The sequence below is a fragment of the Protomyctophum parallelum genome, assembly GCF_964188405.1.
Source record: "Protomyctophum parallelum genome assembly, chromosome: 1".
Taxonomy (NCBI): Eukaryota; Metazoa; Chordata; class Actinopteri; order Myctophiformes; family Myctophidae; genus Protomyctophum; species Protomyctophum parallelum.
The window spans coordinates 13,138,813-13,163,479 of NC_139697.1; the positions used below are offsets into that span (position 1 = coordinate 13,138,813).

The following is a 24,667-nucleotide window of genomic DNA, read 5'->3' on the forward strand; positions in this document are numbered from 1 at the left end:
TTGTATTGAACTGTACTTTACTGTGCTTTTATCTGTATATGTTAGTGTTACAGTATCCAATAAACTTCACTATCCTTCAATTCCGGCCAATCAGAATTTGCATCCTCACCTTCATATTCAATATTTGGGTTTACACATAAAAATTGTCCATTCATTGTCATTTAATGTTAGGACAAAATGTGGGTTACACACCAAAAGCTGGACATAGGGGCTATGGCTCCTCGATAACAGCATACCACCACTTTCAACCTGCCTATGTTGGCAACATGCCGTCAGTCATTATAGTCCATTTCCCCCACATTTTTAAAAGCAGTTAAATTATATCTATTGGTTATTTTCACCATTTGATGTGATAAAGTTGCCAGTTTAAATACGAGCATGTATAAATCTGAGTTGTAATAGGCTATAATGAATTATGTAATGTAAACATGCTGTAAATGCGTGAATTATGTAATGTAAACATGCTGTAAATGCAATTGTGAAATGGTGTCTTATAAACCCATGAAGGTTGGGCACATTGTGTGCAGGACACGGAAATAAATAAACAATCAATCATGTGGCATTTAGTGTAACCTGTACCAAAGAATAGAAAAAAAACAACCAGAAGCCTTTCATTTCATTATTTCACTAGTTAGAAGTTGACCCAAATACAGAATGTGTAAGAATGAATATCTAAATTATTGATTACACTCTCTCCACCGTTATCTGTATCTCCCCACCTACAGTAATAGTTGTAGAATTGTGTACTTCTGCTGTTGGGAGTTTCTGGGTCGAACCAGAAGGCCTCTACCCTCTAAGCTACAACTGCCCCTAAACGAAATTTTCATAACTCACAACAACAAAAAACGAAATCATAGAGTAACTTAATAGTAATAACTAGTAGTAATAGTAGCAGTAATAATAGATGACAGAAGAATTGCACAAAACAGGTTAAAACTAAAAAGAGAGCTTTTAATGATAAAGTCTACTACAGTTTTACACCCAAATCATCAACACTATAGTAAGAAGTTAGAACATAACACTATAGTAAGAAGTTAGAACATAAAAGCAAAAATGACATTGAAAAGCGTCACTTCCCCCCCAAATCATATTCTTCGTTAAATCATATACAATGCAATTATTTACCATGAAATCAATAAAAATAAATCTATACTGCCTCATATTTAGTGCATCTATACACTTTCAATGTCTAAAAAAAAAGCAAAACTAAAAGTAAGATATAATACAACAATACATGCACTAATACCAGGGGTGCACGATTATGAAATTATGACCGATATCAGATTTGCAGGGTCATATCTGGCGATACAGATTATGACAAATTCCGATATTATACGGATTATGCTGCTTCCAAACATTAGAAATAAACAAAACAAAAGCGACAGTCATTGACGGTCACATTATTGCATCATCAGTGAAAAATCATGACCGATTTCGATATGCTACCGATTATATCAATTAATTCAGTGGTTCTCAACCTTTTCTGGACCAGGGTACACTTGAAAATATCAAGCAGGGCACATTTCACCCAGTGGTTCAACAGCACTCACAAATTTACCATAACTGTAGATTACTGCTACTGAATTAGTTATATTTTCGCTAGAAACAGACTGTATCATATATGAGTGACTGACTGTCACAAACGATACAGAGACAACTCCCTGACAATAACGCAGAGACAGCTTGTTTATTTTTGGACCACAATTCTTATAGTAGGCGATATTAAGATCACCCCATGTTATTCTCCATAGAGAGGAATCGAGGGGATGAGCGAGTGACGTCAGGAAGGCGCTCTATACACAACATTTTTAACAGCATCAATTGTTGTTGATGCGCTCAAACATCACAATCCGAGGGACGTTCATAGTGACTGAGGTACACTGCAGGAGGAAGCACCTTTAATGACAACATATCCTTTTTTAATAACTACGTTTTTACTTTTTTCATGTCCTATGAAAGCAGGAAATCATAGCTTCAAATTGGCATATTGGTTGTTCAGTTTGACCCACCAGTTTTGGAGATATGCATGGCTTATAGAGTAATCTTGCAGAAATCAGCAAGTTGAGAAAACAGGCTTGAAAGGTTCACTTCTGTGGACTCTAACATTACACCTAGCCACATGTTTAAGCATTTATTTCATGTATACATGTCGATTTCAGCTCTGACATTTATTTCAGAATTGCTCTAGTATGTGAAGAGTCTGCCTGTGCTATTAAAAGTTTTTCTCCTCTCCTGAACACCTGAACACTCTTGCCACCATGACCATGTCTCTGTATTAAAAAAAAATCACATTTTTCAAGGTCTAAATGAAAACACATCATGAAACTAATGTTATATTATAATTACAAATATTTGGGGGTCAACTTGCAATGTACCCTTCACTGCCCACCACAGGTTGAGAACCACTAACTTAATTGATAGCTGCCGGTTTATTTCCGAGCCACGAGTTCCAGGAGGGTGGATGTGATCTTGTCTAGGCTGGAGTGCTGAGGGCGGCGATGGCTCCCATATCCCTGATCCCCCCCGTGGAAGGCGTTGGCTGGCGGGAAGTGATCAAAATACTCCCTGTTGCCAGAGGGGTGATGAGGGTTCCTGGGCTCATTAAACCTCTCTGGGTACAGTGGTGGCTGCTCTTGGACAGCATAGGGTGGCTGGCCATGTCCGGACCCACCGAAGACCTCTGCAAGAGGAGATACATGTGGTAGAATGGCAGAAACAACAATCAACACAGGGAATTAAAAGGATATAATAGAAGCTAGTTAGCAATACACAAGACTGATGTACACAAATCCTGCAGTCGCACAGCATATCCACCAGATGTGTGTAGTCTATGTAGCAGTGTTTTAGATATTTTTTGTATTTTACTACATAGTCAGTTTGGATCCAAGGTCCTCTAGTCTAGCATATTATCTATTATTTTATTATAATAATTACTTTTAATACATTTGAGTTATCACTCTATTATCACTATTTATTTTAATTTACTAATGAAAAATAAAACGTTTTAGTACCGATAATAAATTACAAACGTTTTGCATAGCACAACAGGACTTATCTCACAGCATTACAGTTTCGGAACGACTGGTCTGACCCTGAATCTTAGTCATCTTTGTTCTTTGAGTTTGAATTGAGGCATTAATAAAATGTATTCCGAGATACCACGTTTGTCTGACAGATTACCTTCGTAACGGCTTCTGCTTGAAGCACTGTCTTGAGGTTGGCCCGAAGAAGGGCGGTGCCCATGGCTTCCATCATCCTGCAACTGGCCTCGCTCGTCCCTGTCTCGCTGCGGTCTGCGAGCTTCCTGCGATTGCCTACGTTGGTTGTCAAAACGCCTATCTTGTGGTTCTCCTCTGAAGTTTCTGTCATGCTGGCCTGGTGGAGGTGCCCATTTGCCCTGAGGACCTTCTCTGATGTTTCGGTCATGCTGGCCTGGTGGTGGTGCCCATTTGCCCTGAGGACCTCCTCTGATGTTTCGGTCATGCTGGCCTGGTGGAGGTGCCCATTGGTCCTGATGATCCTCTCTGATGTTGCGGTCATGCTGGCCTGGTGGATGTGCCCGTTGGCCCTGAGAACTTTCTCTGATGTTTCGGTCATGCTGGCCTGGTGGAGGTGCCCGTTGGTCGTTGCTCATACCGTGGTAACCAGCGGACATGCCTGCTGGGCCTTCGTTTTTTTGCTACGGGAATCAAGGTTCAAGCTTCACTTTAATTGTCATTTCACAACAAAAATCGTACTCAGGCTAGCAGTGTACATTAAAATAACTATCTGGAGGACAATAAATGGTCATTAATTTCATCTAGACCTCTTTTAAGCCAATAAAACCAGGAAAAGATCTTTGTCATTTTTGATCAGTGGCAAAATACATCGACATGAAAAAGGTTTAGAACCGCTGATAGCAACATAGGTATTTCATAAAATCGGTTGAGATTTAGACTGGGCCTCAGGTCTTAATGGTTTAAGGAAACAGACAGAAATTAAGCTAATAATCTATTACAAAGGTCAAACATTGTCCACTCCAACAAGATGCCGGCATGCACTGTTCATGGTGATACATACCGAAGTCTTCTCCAATTTCTTGGCTTGGAATTCTTTAAGAAGGTTGCAAAGTTTGCTCTTCAGGAAGTCAGCATCCTCTACGTCATCAATCTCAATGTTTTTCTAGTAGACGACAGAACACAGTGAAAAGATTATAGTGGAATCACTTCCATGATGGCATTCAATGATTTTATGCAGGTACTATATCACAACAGTATAGGTGACATGAGTGAGAAAAAGTGTCTCTTTGCATGGATTAGACACATGGAAGGTCTGACTGCTATTTCTAGTGACATAGGACGAGGGGCGGCGGTGGTTCAGGTGTGCCTGGATGGTAACCGCAAGGTTGCCAGTTCAAACCCGGGCTCCCCCAGAGTTACTGTCGAAGTGTCCTTGAGCAAGACACTGAACCCCTAATTGCTCCCGATGTGCTAGATGGTGCCTTGCATGGTTTCCGCTCCCATCGGTGTATGAATGTGTGTGAATTGGTGAATGTAATGCACAATCTCTGTAAAGCGCCTTGGATAAAGGCGCTATATAAATGCACCATTTACCATAGGACTGTAAGAAGCAAGTCCCCAATAAATACACGGCACACTGTAATTCTACTTTACATGTCCAAATACATAAAAGTATTGACAGTACCTAAGTTACTTATGAACTTGTTATAGTGCCTATTACTTATCTGGTTTTATTAAACTATGGTAATGTGCTAAATGTTATCATTTTCCTTGGAAATAGAATATAAGAATAGCCAAGATGGTTCTCAGATTTTAGAAAAGGCCCAGTGACATTCATTGTTTAAGTGATAAAAGAGATTAAGGACAGTCATACGTTTGGTTTTATTTGTAAGGGGGTGGTGATGGTGATGAATGTATTTTGGATACACAGTAAATGATTGTTAACAGTTTTTCTTTTCTTTTACTTTTCCATTAATACACAGTAGAGGTCAATATAGGTTTGCATAGTTGACTGGAAAGGCTCCAAACTTGGATAACAATAGACTGTGAAATGCTTTGTGCAGGTGGGAAAAAGAGAAAAAAATGCCACTGGTAGTTCATGTGGTCATTTGGTGTAATACATTATATATACGGGTATTAATCCAGTCTATAAGTTTATGTATTGATACCCTGAAGTAGGCATCCTGTGTGCCAAAACGTCGGTTAAATAAAAGTTTCTAGCATCGTGACTACGAGCTGTGCGGCCTCTTTTCTTTCTTTGTTCATGTATTTGATGTCTTTTGTTCCTGCTTACTGTAAATCGCTCTGGATTAAGATTGTCTTCTAAATGCCTAAATTGTAAATGTAAATTGTAATGCATTTTGCACTGACTGATTCAGGAGCTTACCATTAAATCAAAGACATTGCCAGACACTGGAGTTTTCTCTGAGAAAGAGCCAGGGTTCTCACTTGGGTAACTTTCAGTGTTGTATTGGCCCTAAAAGAAAAAACAGGATATCATTGCAGTGTATTCATTGTATAGATTAGATAAAACTGTCAAACCATTTATAAAATGCTGGCCAGAGGGTTTTACGATAGACTACCTGTTGGTCATAGGGGCCTGGTCTCTGAGGTCTATGGATGTCTTGTGTCCTTGGTCCTTGACCTGGAGTTTTGCCTTTAGCCATTAGCCTTTAAGGAATACAAAAGAAAAAAGACTGTAAAATAGCATTCAAACAGGATCTGAAGATGCATTTAACACTTGCCGCCAGAGTTTTCAGAATAAAGGCGCTAGAGTGCCAAGCAAATGAAATCCCCACCATTCATTTCCCCCCAAAACCGGAAGGTGAAATCTACATCGCCGCCATAAAACTGATCTCTCTCTAGAAGCGTTAATATTCTAAACAAGATGCATGAGGAAGTCCGAAATTAGGACAGAACATCGCCGTTATAATCAATCTGCGCGGAGGCAGCGTAGATTCAGAGTAAGTACGCTTGTCGGCCCGTAAACAAGTGAATGGCTGCGTGTGCAGCTCAGAGAGCGCTGAGCAAGGTGTTGACTAGCAACGGCCTATTGGAGATGACAGACAGCAGGGTTTTCTGTACACCAGGCTAACTGACTTCCATCTTACACAGGAAAATGTTTATATAATCTCGGTTGGGCAGAATCACTTCATTTTGTTTTGGGCATACCCACCGACCGTGGACCCAGGAAACAAACAATTGGTCCATCTTCCTTGAAGCCTGTCCATATACAGCCTCAAGGTCCTTACTGGACAAAGCCGCTGTAATCGCTGTCCCTCTTCTGAAGTGAAAGGGGCGGGTAGAACACCTCAAATTCAACATTTAGAGAGGATTCTTCAGTACAAACACTGGGTTAGGTTAACAACCCTAGCATACCCATCAGTAAAACGTATACACACTCAGGGCTCACGGAAAGCGCATGAATATCACTGATGTGCTTTGTGGTCATTACTGTTTAAGTGCCAGGGACGTTATCCCGTCTTATTGCCGTCTTTGTAATGGATGCCACGGGCGTTAAGACGTCTCTCTCTTGGGAATTTATTCTTAATTCTATTTAAAAAAAAATTCAACCATATTTTGAAAATTCCTCTAATCTGGTGTACAGGTGATGACATGCACATTACATGCATAATATAATTACAAATTCTTTCTCTCTTTATAATGGGAGAATTGGCACTCAGAGCCTAAACTGGTGACCACCAGGTGGCGCTGAAAGAGTTGAGTCAACAGTATCGCTAACGACAACAAATTCATGTCCACCACCTCTAAAGGCTCGGAAGGTGGTTGAGACAATGAGTCTAATACTATTGCCAAATCCCAGGATGGAACCATGGATTTCAAGACCGATAGAAGCCACCTAGCGCCCTCCATAAACCAGTACACCAATGGGTATTGCCCCACAGGCTTACTCGCAAAGCCTATATGGCAGGCTGAAATAGCTGCCAAGTAAACCTTAACCGTGGAGAAAATGTCCCTTAGGTCTTGTAAAAAAGACAAAATGTCTGCCACTGGGAAAGCATTCCACCACCTTAATCACTCAAGTCACCACCGAGCCCAATCAACCACCTATGTGGGCTCAGAGCAAGGGGCCAGTGAGGCTTTCCAAAGTTGAAGCACTGGGCCCTAGCGGTAATCCCGTGGATTCATGACGAGGAAACCCCGTGCAGCTGGGCTTTAACATTGAGCGCTCGGTTGCACTTCCGCATTTGGGAACCAAAATTTGGTGCCCAAATGCGGAAGAGGCAGAAAAAGGCGGAAGTAGACGGTCCTTCCGGGTGCTTCAAAACGCCACTGAGCAACTTCCACAGACATGAATAGCGGAGGGGGCGGAGCTTCACGCCAGATCAGTCTCTATCCTTTTAATACTCTATGGCTCAGAGTGATAATGTCCCATCTTCCTGGTTTTAATGTGTGCGGCTGCGGGGAGAAGGATGTTATATAGTACGATTAGTACCATCTGATTTCAAGCAGAGTATGGTGGAGGAGCTGTCTAAGCTTCACTCTTAGACAGCACTCTGATGTTCCTCTGTCAGAAATGGCTAAATGGCAGCAACCATAACTGACAAGATGCACTTTATTGACTAGTTGCACTTTATCAAGGGATCTGTGCAATCTCTCAAAATGTTATGTTCTTGTTTCTTTTTTAAGCTAAAACAAGTGTAACACCTAACAATCCTTACCCGGGTGAGTGGTCCTCCCGGCTGTCCGCCGTGTCATAGTGGCGAGGTGAGCAATGATCCCAGGTCTCTTCCTCCATGGGGAGGTCCATCACCGGGTTTTGTTTCTTTAGCAGCCGATTCATCTTCCGACTCAGGTACCTCTTCTCCGTCGACGAGCATGAGATGCAGAAGTCTGGATCATTGATCGCGTTGTTGTAGTGTTCGTATCCGAGACAGTAGAAGCAGAGGCTGTGTTTGTCCCGCCCCGAGACCTTACGACCACACTGTTCGCAATCCTTCTGGGGAACAGGGTCCACCTCCCCCCTTCTTCTCCGTCGTGCGATAGTTGCCTTATTCACTCGGCTTCTTTGGCCACTGTGGAAATGGTGTTGTAGAGAGACAGTGAGCATTCTCTGCTCAAACTTGTTGTCGGTGAGCATTCTCTGCTCAAGCTCAACATCTGTGTAGCCAAGAAGCTAGACTTGCTAAAACAAGTGAACACCTAAGACGTCAAAAGCCCTTACCTGGGTGAGTGGTCCTCCCGGCTCTCCGCTGTGTCATCGCGGCAGGGTGAGCGGTCATCCCAGATCTCTTCCTCTATGAGGAGGTCCAGGACCGGGTCCCGTAGCTGCTTCTTCACCAACCGTTTGATCCTCTTACTTGGGTAATTCAACTCCGTCGTCGAGCATGCATTGCAGAAGTCTGGATCTTTGAGCGCATTGTTGAAGTGGTCGTATCCAAGACAGTAGATGCAGACGTTGTGTTTGTCCCGCCCCGAGATCTTACCATCGCAATTTAAGCAGGCCTTCTGGGAAAGGAGGAGGTTGGCTCTCCTTCTGCGTTGTCGCAAGGCTTGGCTTCTATTGACGCTGTGGAAAGGGTGTTGTGGAGAGACTGTGAGCATTCTCTGCTCAAACGTGTTCTCTGCTCTAGCTAAGAAGCTAGCCTTGCTGCTAGCAAACCGGATAGCTTAGCTATAAGCTAACAAGGCTAGGCTAGTTAGCAATGTGGAGAGGGGTATGTCATCTGGACACTTAACGTATAAACACAGTCCATGTTCGCTCAAAAGCACATTCTAAACAAGAATGACTCCGTCATAACTGCCAGGTGCAGCAAGCTCTCGTATATGAACATCTATAATCAGTTTGTGCCGCAGCATCTGCCTCAGATAATGGCTGACGTTGCGGCGTTCAGAGTATTCGTTTTATGCCGTTCGAGTCAGGATATGGGTTTTATTGGTAAGTCTCCCATTGGCTTAGAGGCAGCCAAACATGAATAAGTGTCCACTACGGTCGCTACTAGAGGTACTAGCAAATGTAGTCCGCACTTTTCAATCACCTGGGGAAAATAACCAGTCGAAAAGCACTTGCCTGTAGTGTTCGGTCCCAAGATTCTCTCTTGTCCTTAGTGAAACTCTGACTACACGACAGTTTGATTTGACTGATCTATGCGAGAAGGATCAAAATAATGAGGGCTAACCACACTGTCCTGCGTACCAGCCAATCAGATAAGTCTGGGAGTTTATCATGTAATGCTTCTGTGATCACGCCAGAGGGCACCAGACACAGAAGATAGAATTAAAACAGCAAAAGTAGCAGATCTACAAGCTCATAATGCATTGCTACTAAGGTTGGGCGATATGCCAATTGTTTTCAACCGCCCATCGTCTGACCAATATTCGCCGATTATCGATGTATTCGTGTCATAAAAGTAAAGTGAGAAAAGCTCACTGCAGGTCGCAAAAAAGCCAGATCTACAAGCTCTCAAGGCGCCGCGTCCTGCCTGTTTTTGCAGCTCCGTTCGCTAGGCGTTGAGAGCTTGTAGATCAGTCTGTTTCTGCAGACTGCAGCGCAGCTGCGCAGCCAGGGTAACTTGCTCCCTTGACTCCCCGCACCGGCGGTCCGTCGGAGGCTCGGAGCGGAGCAGCGGAGCCCACAAGCTGCTGCGGCCGGGCTGCTGGCTGCTGCTGATCTACAAGCTCTCAAGGCATCGCGTCCTGCCTCTTTTTGCAGTGCCGTTCGCTACGCGTTGAGAGCTTGTAGATCTGTCTATTTTTGCAGCGCTGGTGTCAGTGTTCGTTCATGTTGTCAATAAAAATAACTTAGATTACAGGCGGAGTTGAAGTTCAATCAGTGGGTTGCAGCACCAGTAGGTGCTACACGCTAAGCTAAGCGCTAAGCTAACGAATGATCCCCGAGCCTATACACTAACACTAGTAGACAGTATTTTTATTTCCCCCCCCCCCCCCCCCCCCCCCGACTTCACGGGTGAGGCATTGGGATTGTGATGAGACACGAGACAGCAGTGTGCATTCTGTTGTGACTGTATATTATTAAACTGCATGGGTCTGGACTCCGGAGCTTAAACAACATGTAGGCTACAGCCTCCCTCAGCTCCCAGGCCGTAAGTGCCGTGCCCCGGTGCCCGATGCTGCTGAGTGCAGGGACTGTGGGAGCATACATTATAACGGGAGGAGGTGATTTCCACCCGGCCGCTGTTACTACTTTGCTGGGCCAAATTCACATGTTGCTCACACTTTACAGGTTAATTGGGCTAAATCGTCCCGAGAAATCGCCTAATAAAAATATTCGGCGATTGGATTCGTATATTCGCGATTGACGATATATTCGTATCGTCACCCAACCCTAATCGCTACATGCCACGTTTCAAGCTTGTAGACCTGCTACCTTTGATTCTTTTGTGCGATGCTGTAGTATTCATTTATGAATTGACAGTTAAAATACGGAGACTGAGGATTCTGTCCAACCGTGACGATAAACATTTTTCTGCTTAAGATAGAAGTCAGCCAACCTGGTGTAGAGAAGACCCTGCTAAACCAAGACAAGTCAATAAAGACTTACATCTAGGGATGAGCCCAAAATCGGGTACATTACAAACCCAGTTCTGAATTTATCAAATCTAAATTTAGCAGACCTACAAGCATGGTGTGAGCTTGTAGATTGGCTATTTCACACACAATATAATAGAAAATGCTCAATAGTAGGCTCGATTAAAGCCTGCTCATTATCAATACAAAATTAACAAGCTCCATCCCTACTTACTTGGCTCTCTCCACCTCCTCTTTAGTGGCATCTGAAAAGCGGCTCTTCTTCCTTCTTTTCCCGTCCTTCGTCTGATCCTCTGATGCACCTTGCAGAAAGCGTCTGAATGGCTCTGGGATGTTCGACATTTCTCTGGCACCTTCCGGGAGTCTGCTGGGCATAGGAGGACCTCTCCTGTTGATGTTAGGGTCACCTGCTGGCCCCTCTTGCCATTGTTCTATTTCCATAGGCTCAGCAAGCCTTGGCCTCTTGGCATCTTGGCCACTCGGTTCCCGCCTACCTGCGCCGTTAGCATTGCCAGGTCTGTTGGGTTCCCTGTCTAGAGACCGCCGCTGTTGGTTCGCGCCAGGGTAGAGTGGCCGATAGGGATCTTCTTCAGAGTAAGACCTGTCTTGACCCTCACCTCCAGGGTAGGATCTTTGGTGGGGATCTGGTCTGGGATTCGAGTAGGGGTCGTCAGGAGACTGTCTTTGCCTGAGGTGACTGTTAATGTCAAAGGGAACCTTTCCATGAGAATAATCTATGGAAGTCCTGGCTTGAACACCTCCACCTGGCGTGGCAAGGCCAGAACCTTCTGGCTGGTAAGCTCGACTGTGAGGGTCATCTTCTGCATATGTTGACCCATGAGGGTTGTGTGCTGGATAGGCCCTATTACGAGACTCCACAGCTTCAGCAGAAGGACCGCGGCCACGCTCGGCATCCATAAATTCCCTGAGGGGGTCGCTTCCTGCTGAGGGCTTCCTGTAAAGAGGAGCCTCATTGTGGTACGTTGGTCCGTAAGTCATCTCCTCCCTAGCATCACGGCTGGTACCACCAGACTTTGGGAAGTTTCTTCTAGACATGTCTTCAGAGTTCACTCGATAGTCCCCATGATAATCATGGATGGCTGGATAGGCACCTCCCTCTGCATCTGCTGACATGTAACCGTCATTTGTATGATAGGGCGGCATGTTTGGGTTATCTAGCGGATGCCCTGAGTGGTAGGAGTACTCCCCTGGATAATCTGTAAATTCTTGTGACTGAGATGACAGACCTCTAGAAGAATTCTGGCCTACATTGTTCTTCTGCTGTGGTAGTACTTGAGGGAAAAGGGGAAAAAGAAGAAGAAAATAATTGCAACAAATGCTCATTTTGTACTCCAGAGTACCACATACAAAATTAAAAGTATAAGGCCATACTTCTGGAGATGTTGGATTTGCCGACAACTTTTGCCAATGATTTCCTCGCCAACTGAAACATACAGAGCACAGACACAAAACAATTCAGCAACTCAAGGACAATACAAAGCTAAAGAAAGTGAAACAAGTCCAGCGGTCTTCTAGGCAAGGGGTTGAATTAAGCAATATTACACTATAGGGGGTGGTTTAACGTCACTAATGCACGCCTGCGATGCTACAGGAACTGCATCGCAGAAGTGCATTAATGACGTTAAAGCACCCCTTTCCATGTAATATTGCAATTATACAACAGTTACCCTTAAAACTAAGATAATCGCGAAAATTCGCTATATTCTATACGACGCCACTACGATCACAATTGTCCCAAGAAACTAGTTAGCCTAGCCACCGGGTTTGCTGCGCTCTGGGAGAACAGAGCACTGATGCAATTGTTTTGATTAGGTGTTCCATCATGCTTGTTTGAAGCATGAAACGACCTGTTGTATAATAGAGAATTGCCGGAAGTGTTGACTGTCTGTTTTGTTATTGGACGGACCGTCTACTCGGGCTATGGGATGTAAACTGTCTGCAAGATATACTGAGGCACATTTATAGCCATCTGAATGAGAGTGATCAGAGCTAATGAAGCAACAAAGTAAATCATTGATATTTAAGCAGAACAGCTCCTCACCTCCTCGTGGACACTCAGAAGCAGGATTAACCCATTTCGACCAAACACCAGATTCTACAAATGTCTTCTAAATCCTGACAGTTTTCTGAAAAGCCCTATGTTTCTACTTCATGTCAAGGACCCCAAAAATTATAAATTGGCCGCCGACCCCCCCCCCCCCCCCATCTGAAAATATGTTGTTCCAGGGACCTCCCCAGAATCAAAGATCGAGTTAAAAACGTTCGCCCTGAAAGAATATATATTCAAAGATTTGCGCCACATTTTCACGATAAAAAAAGAAATAGCAGACCTACAAGCTCGTAGCGTCTGTGCCGCGCTATGAGCTTGTAGATCTGATATTTTTCAATAGCTAAAGTATAACATATTGCTTAAAACACCAAAAGGGGTTCCCGCCCAAAATGGATTAAGGGACGTGTGGAGTGTGCAAGTGTAAGCTAGAAACAGAGAGGTAAACAGCCAGGAGAGACTGGTCATGACAACACCAACCTTTGGAGTTCCTCTCCCATTCTGTCGCTCGGCTACTTCTGCCTTGGCCCGTATGATTTTCCCCGAATTTGAACTGCTAAATGGGGCCGCTGGGTTCCAGGTTACCAGGTCTGGCCGTTTCATCTCCTGGAGTGAGTTCAAAGCAGTTTTATTTTTAAATCAGAGACATTTTAAATGGTCCAACTTGCACATTTCAGTTCACTGCCTCATATTACTCACTACACTATTATATATATTAATCATCTCATTTTGAAGGCCAAAATTGCCTGGGGCGTGAACCGGATGTCAACAGTGTTTCACTGTCATTATTCACCCTAAACATTGCCCGGGCGTGAACCGGATGTCAACAGTGTTTCACTGTCATTATTCACCCTAAGCATTACTGCAATCAGCAACGCTTTAATCATGGGTCGTGAATAAAGATAGAAATATACTTTCTTTTTTAAACGCAATCATTTTCAAAAATCTGTTTATATTGAAACGGATGGAGGCAGACCTTTTCACTTATTTCCGGTTTTATCGATCGCCTAGCAAACTTAAAGGGACATTTCATCGCTGGAAGAAACTGCAGTCACTCAATGTTAATAGTATTTGTAGTAGATAACAGTAGCACAATTTGAAATTGGCACCCTATGGCCAGAAAAATAATGAAGTCTGTGTGTTTGACTACTAGGGTTTGACTGGATTGCTGAATTCCTACAATGCCGATAATGCTTTAGTGCACTTCCCCTTCTTGTGGAGAAGGGGGGAGGCTGCATGGAGGTGACTTTGTGTTCCAGGAAGGAAGTGAGACCACATTTTCATGACAAGTTTTTGGTCATGAACATGGCGTGATGACTAAAATATAAAAAAAACAAAAACATATTACACATAAAAACCCAAGAAAAGTGTTTGTGTCCTAAACATTAAAATAAGCTCTGTTTGCAAAAGGGGTGAAGTGGCCCTTTAACTGACAAGTATAATCGTCAAGGGAAGTGAACGGTTGGATTTGAATGGCAGTGAAATTTTTAATCTGAGAATAAGGACAGACGCATACCAGATACTTCTGCCGATGTTTGCGTCCGATGATGTGATTGACCATGTTGGGTAGGTTAGCTTCCAGGTCACAGAGCCTACAGTTATATCTGGGACCTGGCTGAAGGTCATTGGGGTCGGAGTGAGACACTTCCTCCAATTGGTTCAAACCTGGCAAAGTAAGTGAAACAAAAAGCGACCGACAACGTAAAAACACAAAGAAAATTAACGAGGCCGTGCAACAACAGTTGAGCACCTTCAAAGTGATTTAATAATGTATTCACCGATGATGGGCTCATCAAGATTCAGGTATCGTAGGTAGTCCATGATGTCTTCAAAATCTGGTACGATCTGGTTTCTGACTGCATGACCTAGAATACCCAAACCAAAGCAGTTAAATGAAAGCCAAACTGCAATAGTGTCATGTGTGGGTTTTTTTAAGATCATAATTAATCTAAGTGTACAGTAGATAATTCAATGATGTTCGAGTTCATATACTGAAATGCAGATGCCTTGTAAGATTCACTGTGAAGTAATTGCTATAAATGCACCGCAAAGCAGATTAAAGCAGATCTTGCTTATGATTTGTACGCCTTAAACGTTGCCTGCCCCAATAATCCGTATCCATTGTGCCAATTTCCCAGTCTCATCGATATCAATAATTTCAAAACAATAGTTAAACTGTGTGGTGCACATTGCAGTGTATCCAAATGGTTTCTAGAACATGAATTCTGCATCGATTACATCAGAATATCTTGCGACCCATTGGGCATGGCTGACATCAGTGGCAAACTGTCAGAGTGGAGTCTGGAGTGTATCCTTCTCATCAGCGGAACACATTTGTTGTCTTTTCTCTGGTCGGGTAAGGGTTCTCAGTGTATCAATGTCCAGACATAGCACATATCCAGGTTCACTGCACCCACGCAAGGCACCATCTTCTCATGATCTCGCAGTGGCTTCCGGGATCCTTCCGGCAGCCTGTCAAAGGTGTCCTTGAGCAAGATATTGAACCCCTTACTGTTCCCCGAGCGCTGTTCAATAGCAGTCCTCTGCTCCTAAGAAATTAGGATAGTTAATGAAGAGGCAAATGTTCTTGAGCTATGAATCCTACTCATCTTCAGTCCTGCTCGCCCATAGGCAATACGGAAAAGACCCTGAAGTTAATGTGATTAAAATGAGGGGGGAAACATCTTCCAGTCATACTACAGACTTGTTAGTGCCAGGCTGTGGTTTCCCTTTCCCCAACAACACTGTGTGACTGCATTGTGAAAATGCCTAAATGAGAAGGAAATGCATCAAACCTGTAATAAAAAGGTAAATATACTGGTTTGTAATGCAAAGCTATCGTCAATCAAAATGACCGCCAAGTAGATGGTGGTTTCAGCTCCCCATGGTGGTGGTGGTAAACCCAATGACTCCAGGAGCGGTGACTTAAACCACAGTGCTCAATTCACGCGAGATTGTTGTTGGACGATGGATCCTTGCCTTGGGTTCATGGCCCGACTCTTCAAATGCATTTCCAAAATTATCCGTGCATTCACTCATAAAATGACCTAACCAACCGGTTTACATTCCTGGTGGGTGAGTCAGTGAGCCTATGAGAAATATATAGGCAATCAATGGCAGAGACATGAAAACAAATCTCTGACATTTTAGAGGGGAGAGTACATTGGGGAAGCTCAGTGGCCTTGTAGTTACGAGTGTTCGCCCTGGGACTGGGAGGTTGGGGTTTGATCCCCGGCCGGGTCGTACCAAAGACCATCTCAAAAAAGGGACCCAGTGCCTCCCTGCTTGGCACTCAGCATCAAGGGTTAAATTGGGGGGTAAGTCCCTGCAACATACTAGTGTCATGCCTCACGCTATACAGTAGAACAGGAGATAGGCTCCTGCCCGATGGGCCTCATGGCTCAGCAAGGCTTACTATGTCACTGTACATGATGTAGTAACTGCATGCAACTGCTCCACTGTGTCACCCTTCAAGAAGTCTTCCGTCCACACCGACAGAAATGTGAAGACTTGCAAAGAGTGAGCACACATGTATTTTGGGTCTACTTCAGTTGGTGGTTTTCTACTGAATCCTACATGCCCCGGAATGCTTCTCCAACAACCATCTTGTGGTTGCATTCTGGACTGTTGAGGCCATTGCGAGTCATCTTGTTTTCCTTTCATGCTGGAACTGGCCATGTGAGGTTGTTGAACACTGGTGTAACTCTGTTAAGAAGTGCACGGCTCTTGTAATTTTAGGAATAGATATAAGAAATAATGGATATGTCTATGTTTTGGATTGCTGAAAAATGTTGCCATGTTGTCCACGTTTGGCTACTTACCCACAGGAACAAGGAACCACACCATCAAACACCAAAATATTGAAGATAAATCAATCTAATTCTTTATGCACAACTTTGTGTGTAGGTGTGTTTGAGCATGTGTTCGTCGCATGGAATGTGATGATTTTTGGCTTACGATAAGTGCCCCTCACTTCACACGCGTGTAATTTTTTTAAGAACTTAAATGGATACATTTCAATTCGTCTAAATCAGGTCTCAAACTATGTGCTTCGTATAATCTTTACTTCTATTGTTCAGGACCAATTTCTAAATGGTGTATTCTAAATAACTGAAAATGTTGCTTTTTGTGTGTGTGCTGAGGAAGCTACAACCAATGCACCCGCGTGCCTTCTTTTTCTATATGTAAATGCTAAGCAGGCAGTGAGATCCAGAATAAAATGTGAAAATATTTAGATGTGAATACAATAAAACAACAGAATTGTGTCTGTTGTTAACTAAATGTCTGAAGATAAATCACGTCATCCCAGGATGACCCAAACGTTCTGTGTGTTAGGATAGGAGCTACTTACCTTGATGAACCAACGTCCCCTCTTTCTGCCAGGAATAAAAAGGAGAGCATGAAAGTCAATTCAATCAGCACAGAACAGCAGTATTTGGTAAACTGCCCACTGGTCAAAATGGAGTTTCCCCACTGCTACAAACAGAGACATGGTTATATCATGGGAACACACATTCCATCGTTACAGATAACAGTTAAACAAGACCACAGCTCCTTTGAGGTGTAGTAGAGGCAAAGGTTAATCTATATGCATTCATTTTTACCAGCACTTGTAAGCAACTGTATTTCACATTCTCACCCTTCGTAGGCATTAGCAGTGTATTGCTACTAGGCTTCTATATTTTATTACATATTTAAACCAAAATGAAATGAAATGAGAATTGGTGCTACACCAATGCTCACTACACTACAGCACTGAGGAAAAGGCCCTGGATGCAGCCCACACAAGGAATGCTACGTATGGTCCTGTATGTCACATGGAAGGACCCCATCAGAAACCTTGATCTCTACAGGGGTCTCTCGCTGGTCACGGACAAGTTCAGAGAGAGAGAGAGAGAGAGAGAGAGAGAGAGAGGTGGACGGAGGGATGAGGCTGGCTGGACTGTATCAAGCACCCGGAGCTGATGACGAGCTCACCGATACTGTAGAAGCCAAACCAAGTCACAGATGGAAGGGCCAGCAACACTGCAGTGCTTTGGACGGCGTGGACGCTGATGCTGGATAACGAGTGGACAGCAACAATCCAGGAGTTGGTGTAGTGACGGCTAGTCCGCACTCTTGTATTGCATCCTATATCAGCATCCTATACCCTCCTTCGACCGTTTTCGCCATACATTGTACAGTGAGAGAGAATGAATGGCGTACGACAGCACAGCATGACGAGATGCAGTCAACCTCGTTCAGTGTCTCAGTAGCCTGGGACACCCCAGGGCGTTTCGTTTTCACAAAAAGAAAAGCCTGGTGTAGGAGTGGGATTGAACTAGTGTAGAGGGGCCTTGCGCCAAATTTGGTGATGTCAAGAATGACGGAAGAATTTACACTTGGGGAGGAAGTACGCTGGAAATGTAGAAGGCACGTTACGTCACACTGCCACTCAAGTGACTACTGGCCAATCACAGCGCATCTTTTCCGGGACCTACAGACCCGAACATGCGCTCTGTGGCGCACGCTCATGCATCCGCAGTGCTTCGCAGGGAACCTCGGGAGAGTTTTGCCCTCCCTTGAGCACATACCCTCCAGAGCCGGAAAAGGACATCTACGTTTATATGTCTATGGGGGAGACCGCCGTGATCCCAGCACCACCCGCCCCTCTAGACCAGAAATCACGCTGGCTGGCTAGTGGTCAGGCTAGTGTCTCAGGGACACCCTGAAAGTATTTTTGCAACCGGTGTTCAAAATCAAGCACGGTGAACAACACGGTCTCGACATTAGACAAAACAGTCCATCGGTAGAAAACTCAGCTTTTAGCCACGATGGCAACAAGACATTGCACTGGCAAAACGACAAGAAAATCAAGTCTTCCTGTGATTTACTGTAGAACCCCTTGAAGTGGCCAGATGAGGAAAAGAAATGTCCTCCATTTATTAAAACTATATGGCAACAGTTGTTCCCAGGACAGCGCTTGCAGAGGATTATGTGCACTTGTGAAATAACTTGTTCAGCACAGGGAACAACAAGCACCACACCACGACAAATGCCAAGACTGACGGCAGAAGACCTCCAGGAGAAAACCATTTGCAACAGAACCTGGCTGATACAGCCTTGGGTGAAGTCACACTTCAACAAGAAACAAAGGTTACCAACGTACAGATGGTGTGAGGGTAACGGCTGCAGCATGATGTAAGACAAGGAAACCACATGCTGAAGTACTACATTCTGGATGTGTGGATCACCACATTGAATCATAAAGTGCATGTTGGGAATCGAGTGGCCTCTTGAAGACAAGCACGATGCAGTCTTCAAAATGTCCCCGAAAAACAAGAATAGTGGAAGCCTCTCCCCGGGAGACTGAAAGGAAATATGGTGACAGAAAGTCAATGACTGATATTTGATATCTAGGATAACTCTGTATGTAAACTCACTCTTTAACTAACGGCTGCTGTTTTTCCTGTGTCAGCAAAATGTGCTCTTTTTCCGGTGGCAGATTAGATGATGCAGCTACATAAAAGCACAAGGCCGGCGACACAGAGGATTTGAGGTTCAAGTCAGAATGATCTCAAGCTAAGAACACTTTACCCGACATCGGAGAACACTGACTTCAACAGCACTGTTGCAGATCAATTCCCATCGAAGTGCAAGTGTGAACTTAAGTACCAACACCTGTATCCTGTACGTCAGGTCCTGTATAATAGGATAGTGATCCAACAGAGGTGACACACGAGAAGCTGTTTGATGTCCACTTGGAAGGAGGCTATAATGATAAACCATTTAAAATGGGTATGTAGCAGGGAGAGCTGAGCAGTGGTGTCATGCTTGTTACACCACTGGAACTGAGAAAGAATAGAATAACAGAAAGTGGACAAAAACAGAATAAAATACTACAGAATATTAATCTCAATGAAAAATACATTGTTCGCATGAAATACAGCAAGAATAAAATCTCAACACTGAAAAGGGAATGATGTAAGAAATCATGACATTTCTGAGAATATTCATGTTTATGGGAGATGCTTCTAACTTTCTGGGAGATGCTTCTAACTAAACTGTTATTTTGATCACTTCAAATACTCTTTCATCTTAAAATAACTAACGACCAAAAATAGCCAATCTACAAGCTCACAACACGTCACCCTGCAACATGTTGTGAGCTTGTCGATCTGCTGTTTTCGGTGCGCAGCACAGAAGACATGCTGGCTACTATGGAATCCAAATGACTGAAATCAGTCGTGGCGACTGAGAACTTTAATCCACGTGTTTGCCCAAAAATGTACTTTTGCTCACCTCATGGAGACAGCAAAGAGTCTCCTTTGTGTCTCCATAGGGAACCACTGCTGGTCATTAAATTATTGGCTTAGGAACGCAACAAAAATTAAAAAACATCCATGAGCAATCAATAGAAAAAAAGTCATTTTGAGGTTTAACTATCCCTTAGCACAAGCAAGCTGCACTGGATGTTTCAGCTCCGTACCTTCATGTGTCCAAGAGTGGTGATGTGTATTTTGTACAATGTGTCACCCCGTATGGTTTTATTGCAGACCTGGAGAGGGAAAATAATTCAAAAGATTAAAAGGCAAAAAAAAAGAAATATATCAACATTCATGTATCCATCAAATGAGCTTGTAGATCTGCTATTTTCAAATAACTGATGTAGTGGTTAAACCGATGTTGAATTGTTGCTATAATTACTGTAACTCATTTCGCTGGGGAGTGGGGACCCCGTGGAACCCCCTCAAGGACCCCTGCGGGGACCCCACTTTGAGAATTGCTGCTATAATGTATTTATTACAACTATGGGAATAAATAGTAAAGCCTGGTCCTTGACTCCTTCCCTCCAACCCCGGAGGAAAAGGGCCCCCGAGTGTCCAGCCATTTTGAAATAATATTTCAAAATTGCTGGACACTCGGGAACCCTTTTCCTAATATATTACTAACCCATTTTGGGCGGGAACCCCTTTTGGTGTTTCAAGCATTATGTCATGCTTTAGCTATTGAAAAATAGCAGATCTACAAGCTAATAGTGCGCCACGGTCTGCTATTTTTGAAAAGTCGTGAAAATGTGGTGCAGGGGGGTCCCTGGAACTACATATTTTGAGATGGGGGCCCGTGGCCGAATAGAGATAATTCTGGGGGTCCTTGACATGAAAAAGGTTGAGCACTACTGACATAGAAACATGGGTTTTTCAGAAGAAAATTAGGATTTTGAAGCCTTTTTTTTAATCGACCTCAGTCCAAAATGGGTTAAAATACTAAAAGCTTTATAACAGTGGTTCCCAAACTTTTTCATGTCAAGGACCCCCAAATGGACACAAATTAGCCCACCCCACGGACCCCCATTTGAAGAGATATGCCAGGGACCCCCATTTCTACGGCTCTAGCTTTGATTCTCAACCAGTTTAGGACCCCCAGTTTGACATGGATTAGTCTACGGACTCCGTCTCCTATGTAATAGCATTTCAATCTCTGGGGCCCCAATTTATATTGAAAAAGCAAAGTTAATTTAACTGAGCGTACACATGGAACCAGTCCATTCGGGTCCAGAGTTACAGACCCATAAGGGCCCACTTTGTTCCAAACTATCATTTAGCTGGGGACCCCCTGGGACTGCCTAAAGCAGTGGTTCCCAAAGTGGGGTCCGGGGACCCCCAGGGGTACCTGAGGGAGTTCCAGGGGGTCCCCAGCTAAATGATAGTTTGGAACCAAATGGACCATTATGGGTCTGTAACTCTGAGAGTGTACAGTCATGGTTGCATTTGTACACTCAGAGTTAAATTAAAAGTGGTTTTACAATATAAATTGGGGTACCAGAGGTAGAAATGCCATTATCGGGGGTCCGTAGCCTAATGCGTGTGATCTAGCAGATCACTGCTAGAGCCATAAATTTCTTCCCTTATCGGGGTCACTGGCACATGTTTTCAAATGGGGGTCCGTGGCCTAATACACGAAAACGTTTGGGAACCAGTGGCCTAAAGGACCCCTGGGGGTCCCCGGACACCACTTTGGGAACCACTGCTTTATAACGTTAGTTAGGATCGATTATTGTTATTGTAAGCATTATGGTTATTTTTGAATTCTTATAACTATAAGTATTCAGTGTTATACACAGATTAATAATTATGATGCATCATAATGTATTGTGTCGTAGACATGGGAAGCATATATATATTGTTATAAATGTTACCAGTCTTTTCAGTGTCTGTGACCATAAATACCAAGACCATAAATACACATAAATTCTGGGGTGCTTGACAATTTGACATGAAACCTTTTGAGAACTAATCAAAGTGGTTTCCGACCGATGGATTTGGGGGTTCCCTAGCCCTCCAAGCAGAACCCAATGGTACTGAAGGGTCCCGAAAGGGGCTAGGGGTTCCCAAGATGTAGTGACAATTTAATACCCAAGAGAGACTCTTGCAGATGTATTTATTGATTCTGAGTTCTGACATTTTCAAAAATGTCAGAATCGATAAATACATCTACGAGAGAGTCTACATTTTGGGATAGGAGATCCCGAGTACAAATGTGATTCTTTTTTTTGGGGGGGGGGGGGGGGGTGTTATTAGAAAGCTGTTTGTTTTGCTCACCTCGCATTCGATGAAATCGATCTCCATTTCGACTTCATAAGGTGTTTCCAGCGAGTCCATTGTTGCTCGTGCTTGTTGTTGTTATGGGGTTGTTATCTGCAGTCTATGGTTGTTATACGCGTTAGCTCGCTTGCTAAGTGGGCTAGCCTGACGTAAGTAGCTACAGTGCTAACGGCTAGTCCTGCTGCTCAGTAAACAGGGTTTACACCGAATACCTGCAATAACGGCGTATGTCAAACGATTGGAATGTATAAGAAAGTAACGAAAATTAATACAATTGTTCTGCAACGTTGCGTTTAAAGTTACTGATATGTGTCCGTTGACAAACGAAGCGTACGTTAACCCAAGAGTACCCCCAACGGCACAATGCATTTCTTGTGTACTTGTCTTCCTAGCCGGGGCAGCCCAGATGGACGGAGTCAACAGAACACATACATGCACATGCGTTTTGAACACCCCGCCCACACAGGCAGTGGAACAAAACGAGCGCAACCAATTCAATTCAAAGGAGCTTTATTGGCATGAGAAAACATACATTTACATAAAAGCAAGAGTTAAAAATATAATAAAAACTGTTGAAAATGGAGGAAGTATATACACTTATACAGTTGGAGGGGGTACAGCATTTGGTAAACAGAGCTATATCAGTGTCGTTATATGCATGATGTTAATATAGGCCTACATGTTTTGCAGTCACTTTGGGACAAATAGCAGCATTTTCCCTCAAAACTATTTATTTAAATAAATAGCAATATAGCATACAGTCAGCTATCCACTTGGCTAGCCTTCTTATAAGTTATTTTGTCGCAGTTCACAAATCTTGCTGCTGTGTTTGCACATTGTTGTATTTCTACTTTCAAACTCACTTTTACAGTGTCTCACTCTCTGATGTTTGATGGTGGGCACTACTAGTTTCTGTTTCCACCACGTTTTGTGTGCAGTGCCAGTGCAGTGCAGTGCCAATGCCTTTGCTGCGTTAACACTTCAGAGATCATTGGAATATCTGATGTCACAAGGACTCGTTGCGCCCCCCTCTGGACAAGATATGTCACTCCAAGCGGACTGTAGCAGTTAGTTCTATGCAGGCCACTCAACATATTAACCTCTCGTCACCAGGCTTTCCACCTACCCATCATGTAGCCTTATTTCTAATTTCTCATTGTATTTTATTTATTTATTTATTTATTTTGATAATTACTTACTAAAAAGGTAACATCAATAAGAAGAAGTGAGAAGTGTGTGCAGGTGAGAAAAGAAACCCATGGAGGGCTTATATGTGGTTCTCACCAAATAGTAATATACAAATAGTAAGGAGACAAAGTAATCAAACATAGGTATGGAAAATAACAAAAACAACAACAAATACATTATTTTCACTTGTGAAGTGTGTGTGGTGTGTGTGTGTGAGAGAAAGTGCGCGAGCATGTGCATGCACTCACGCGCAAGCCTGAGTGTGCCTAGTGTACATGCATGTCTATCTGTGTCTGAGTATGCACAATAAAGCTACATTATTTAAGGAATCTAAACTGGCCCATGCCCAAGTCAAAACAAAAAAAACTATGGTTTTAATCTAAAACTGCCCCTAAACCTCCAGCAAACCAGATTTGAAATATATTAGATTAATTAAGAATTACCGTAGTATACAACAGTGGTGTTATTTATAGTAACTACCTTAAGTACACGTATACTTAAGTATACAATTTTGACATAATTATTTGTAGGCTACCGTACTTTACTGGAGTATTTCCAATTTCCAATACTTGTAGGCCTACTTCCACTCCACTACATCTCAGACGCAAATACTGTACTTTTACTCAACTACATTTATTTGAAAACTTAAGTTACTATAGTTACTTTGTACATTTTGATTATCATTTCAAAACATACATAGTCCACTTAACCCTATATACATTCCGGCCATTGGTAAATGGCCGATCTAGAAGCTCACAATACATTGCGATGTGATGCACTGCAGAACTTGTAGATCGGCTATATTTTCAATAGATTTGTATACATCTTGAAATGTAGATCGGCTATATTTTCAATAGATTTTTATTTTTATACATCTTGAAATGGGACATTCTGCATAATGAGAACTTTTACTTTTGTAGCCTACTTCAAGTACATTTTCATGCCAATACTTTTGTACTTTTACTCAAGTAATTTTTTTATTCCAGACTTTTACTTAAGTAAAACATGTGTGAGTACTTCTTCCACCGCTGGTATATATATACCGGTATATATATATATATAATATATATATATATATAAGAAATCGCATGGATGCACTTGGGATGCACCTCAGTGATGTATCCATAGTCCATACCCCTCACTCAGGTGACCCAGTAGCTACCCTCGATCAGTCCCATTAGGGAAAGACCAAGGCCACACAATCCGTTAGAACTACTCCAGAACTACTCTGCCAGGGCTGGGAGGTACGCTTCTGGTGCATGGAAGGACTTGGCTCTGTGGGTTGACTCCTGTCCGGGCAACCCTTACGTCTCACCAGG

The 24,667-nt window shown here is 43.1% G+C and overlaps 1 protein-coding gene across 1 annotated transcript; it reads right to left on the bottom strand.

The window, feature by feature from the left end:
- Window positions 1–930: 930 nt before the first annotated feature.
- Window positions 931–22,500, bottom strand: LOC310858648 (uncharacterized protein). The gene is made up of 13 exons (XM_083764853.1): window positions 22,158–22,500; window positions 20,045–20,113; window positions 16,928–16,952; window positions 14,355–14,441; window positions 14,093–14,241; window positions 13,057–13,182; window positions 11,901–11,952; window positions 10,723–11,800; window positions 5,582–5,669; window positions 5,386–5,475; window positions 4,060–4,161; window positions 3,181–3,679; window positions 931–2,680 (listed from the first exon to the last, which is right to left on the bottom strand). The coding sequence occupies exons 1-13, from the start codon at window positions 22,215–22,217 to the stop codon at window positions 2,430–2,432; spliced, it is 2,676 nt and encodes an 891-aa protein (XP_083620979.1). The 5' UTR covers window positions 22,218–22,500; the 3' UTR covers window positions 931–2,429.
- Between the last annotated feature and the right edge of the window lie 2,167 nt (window positions 22,501–24,667).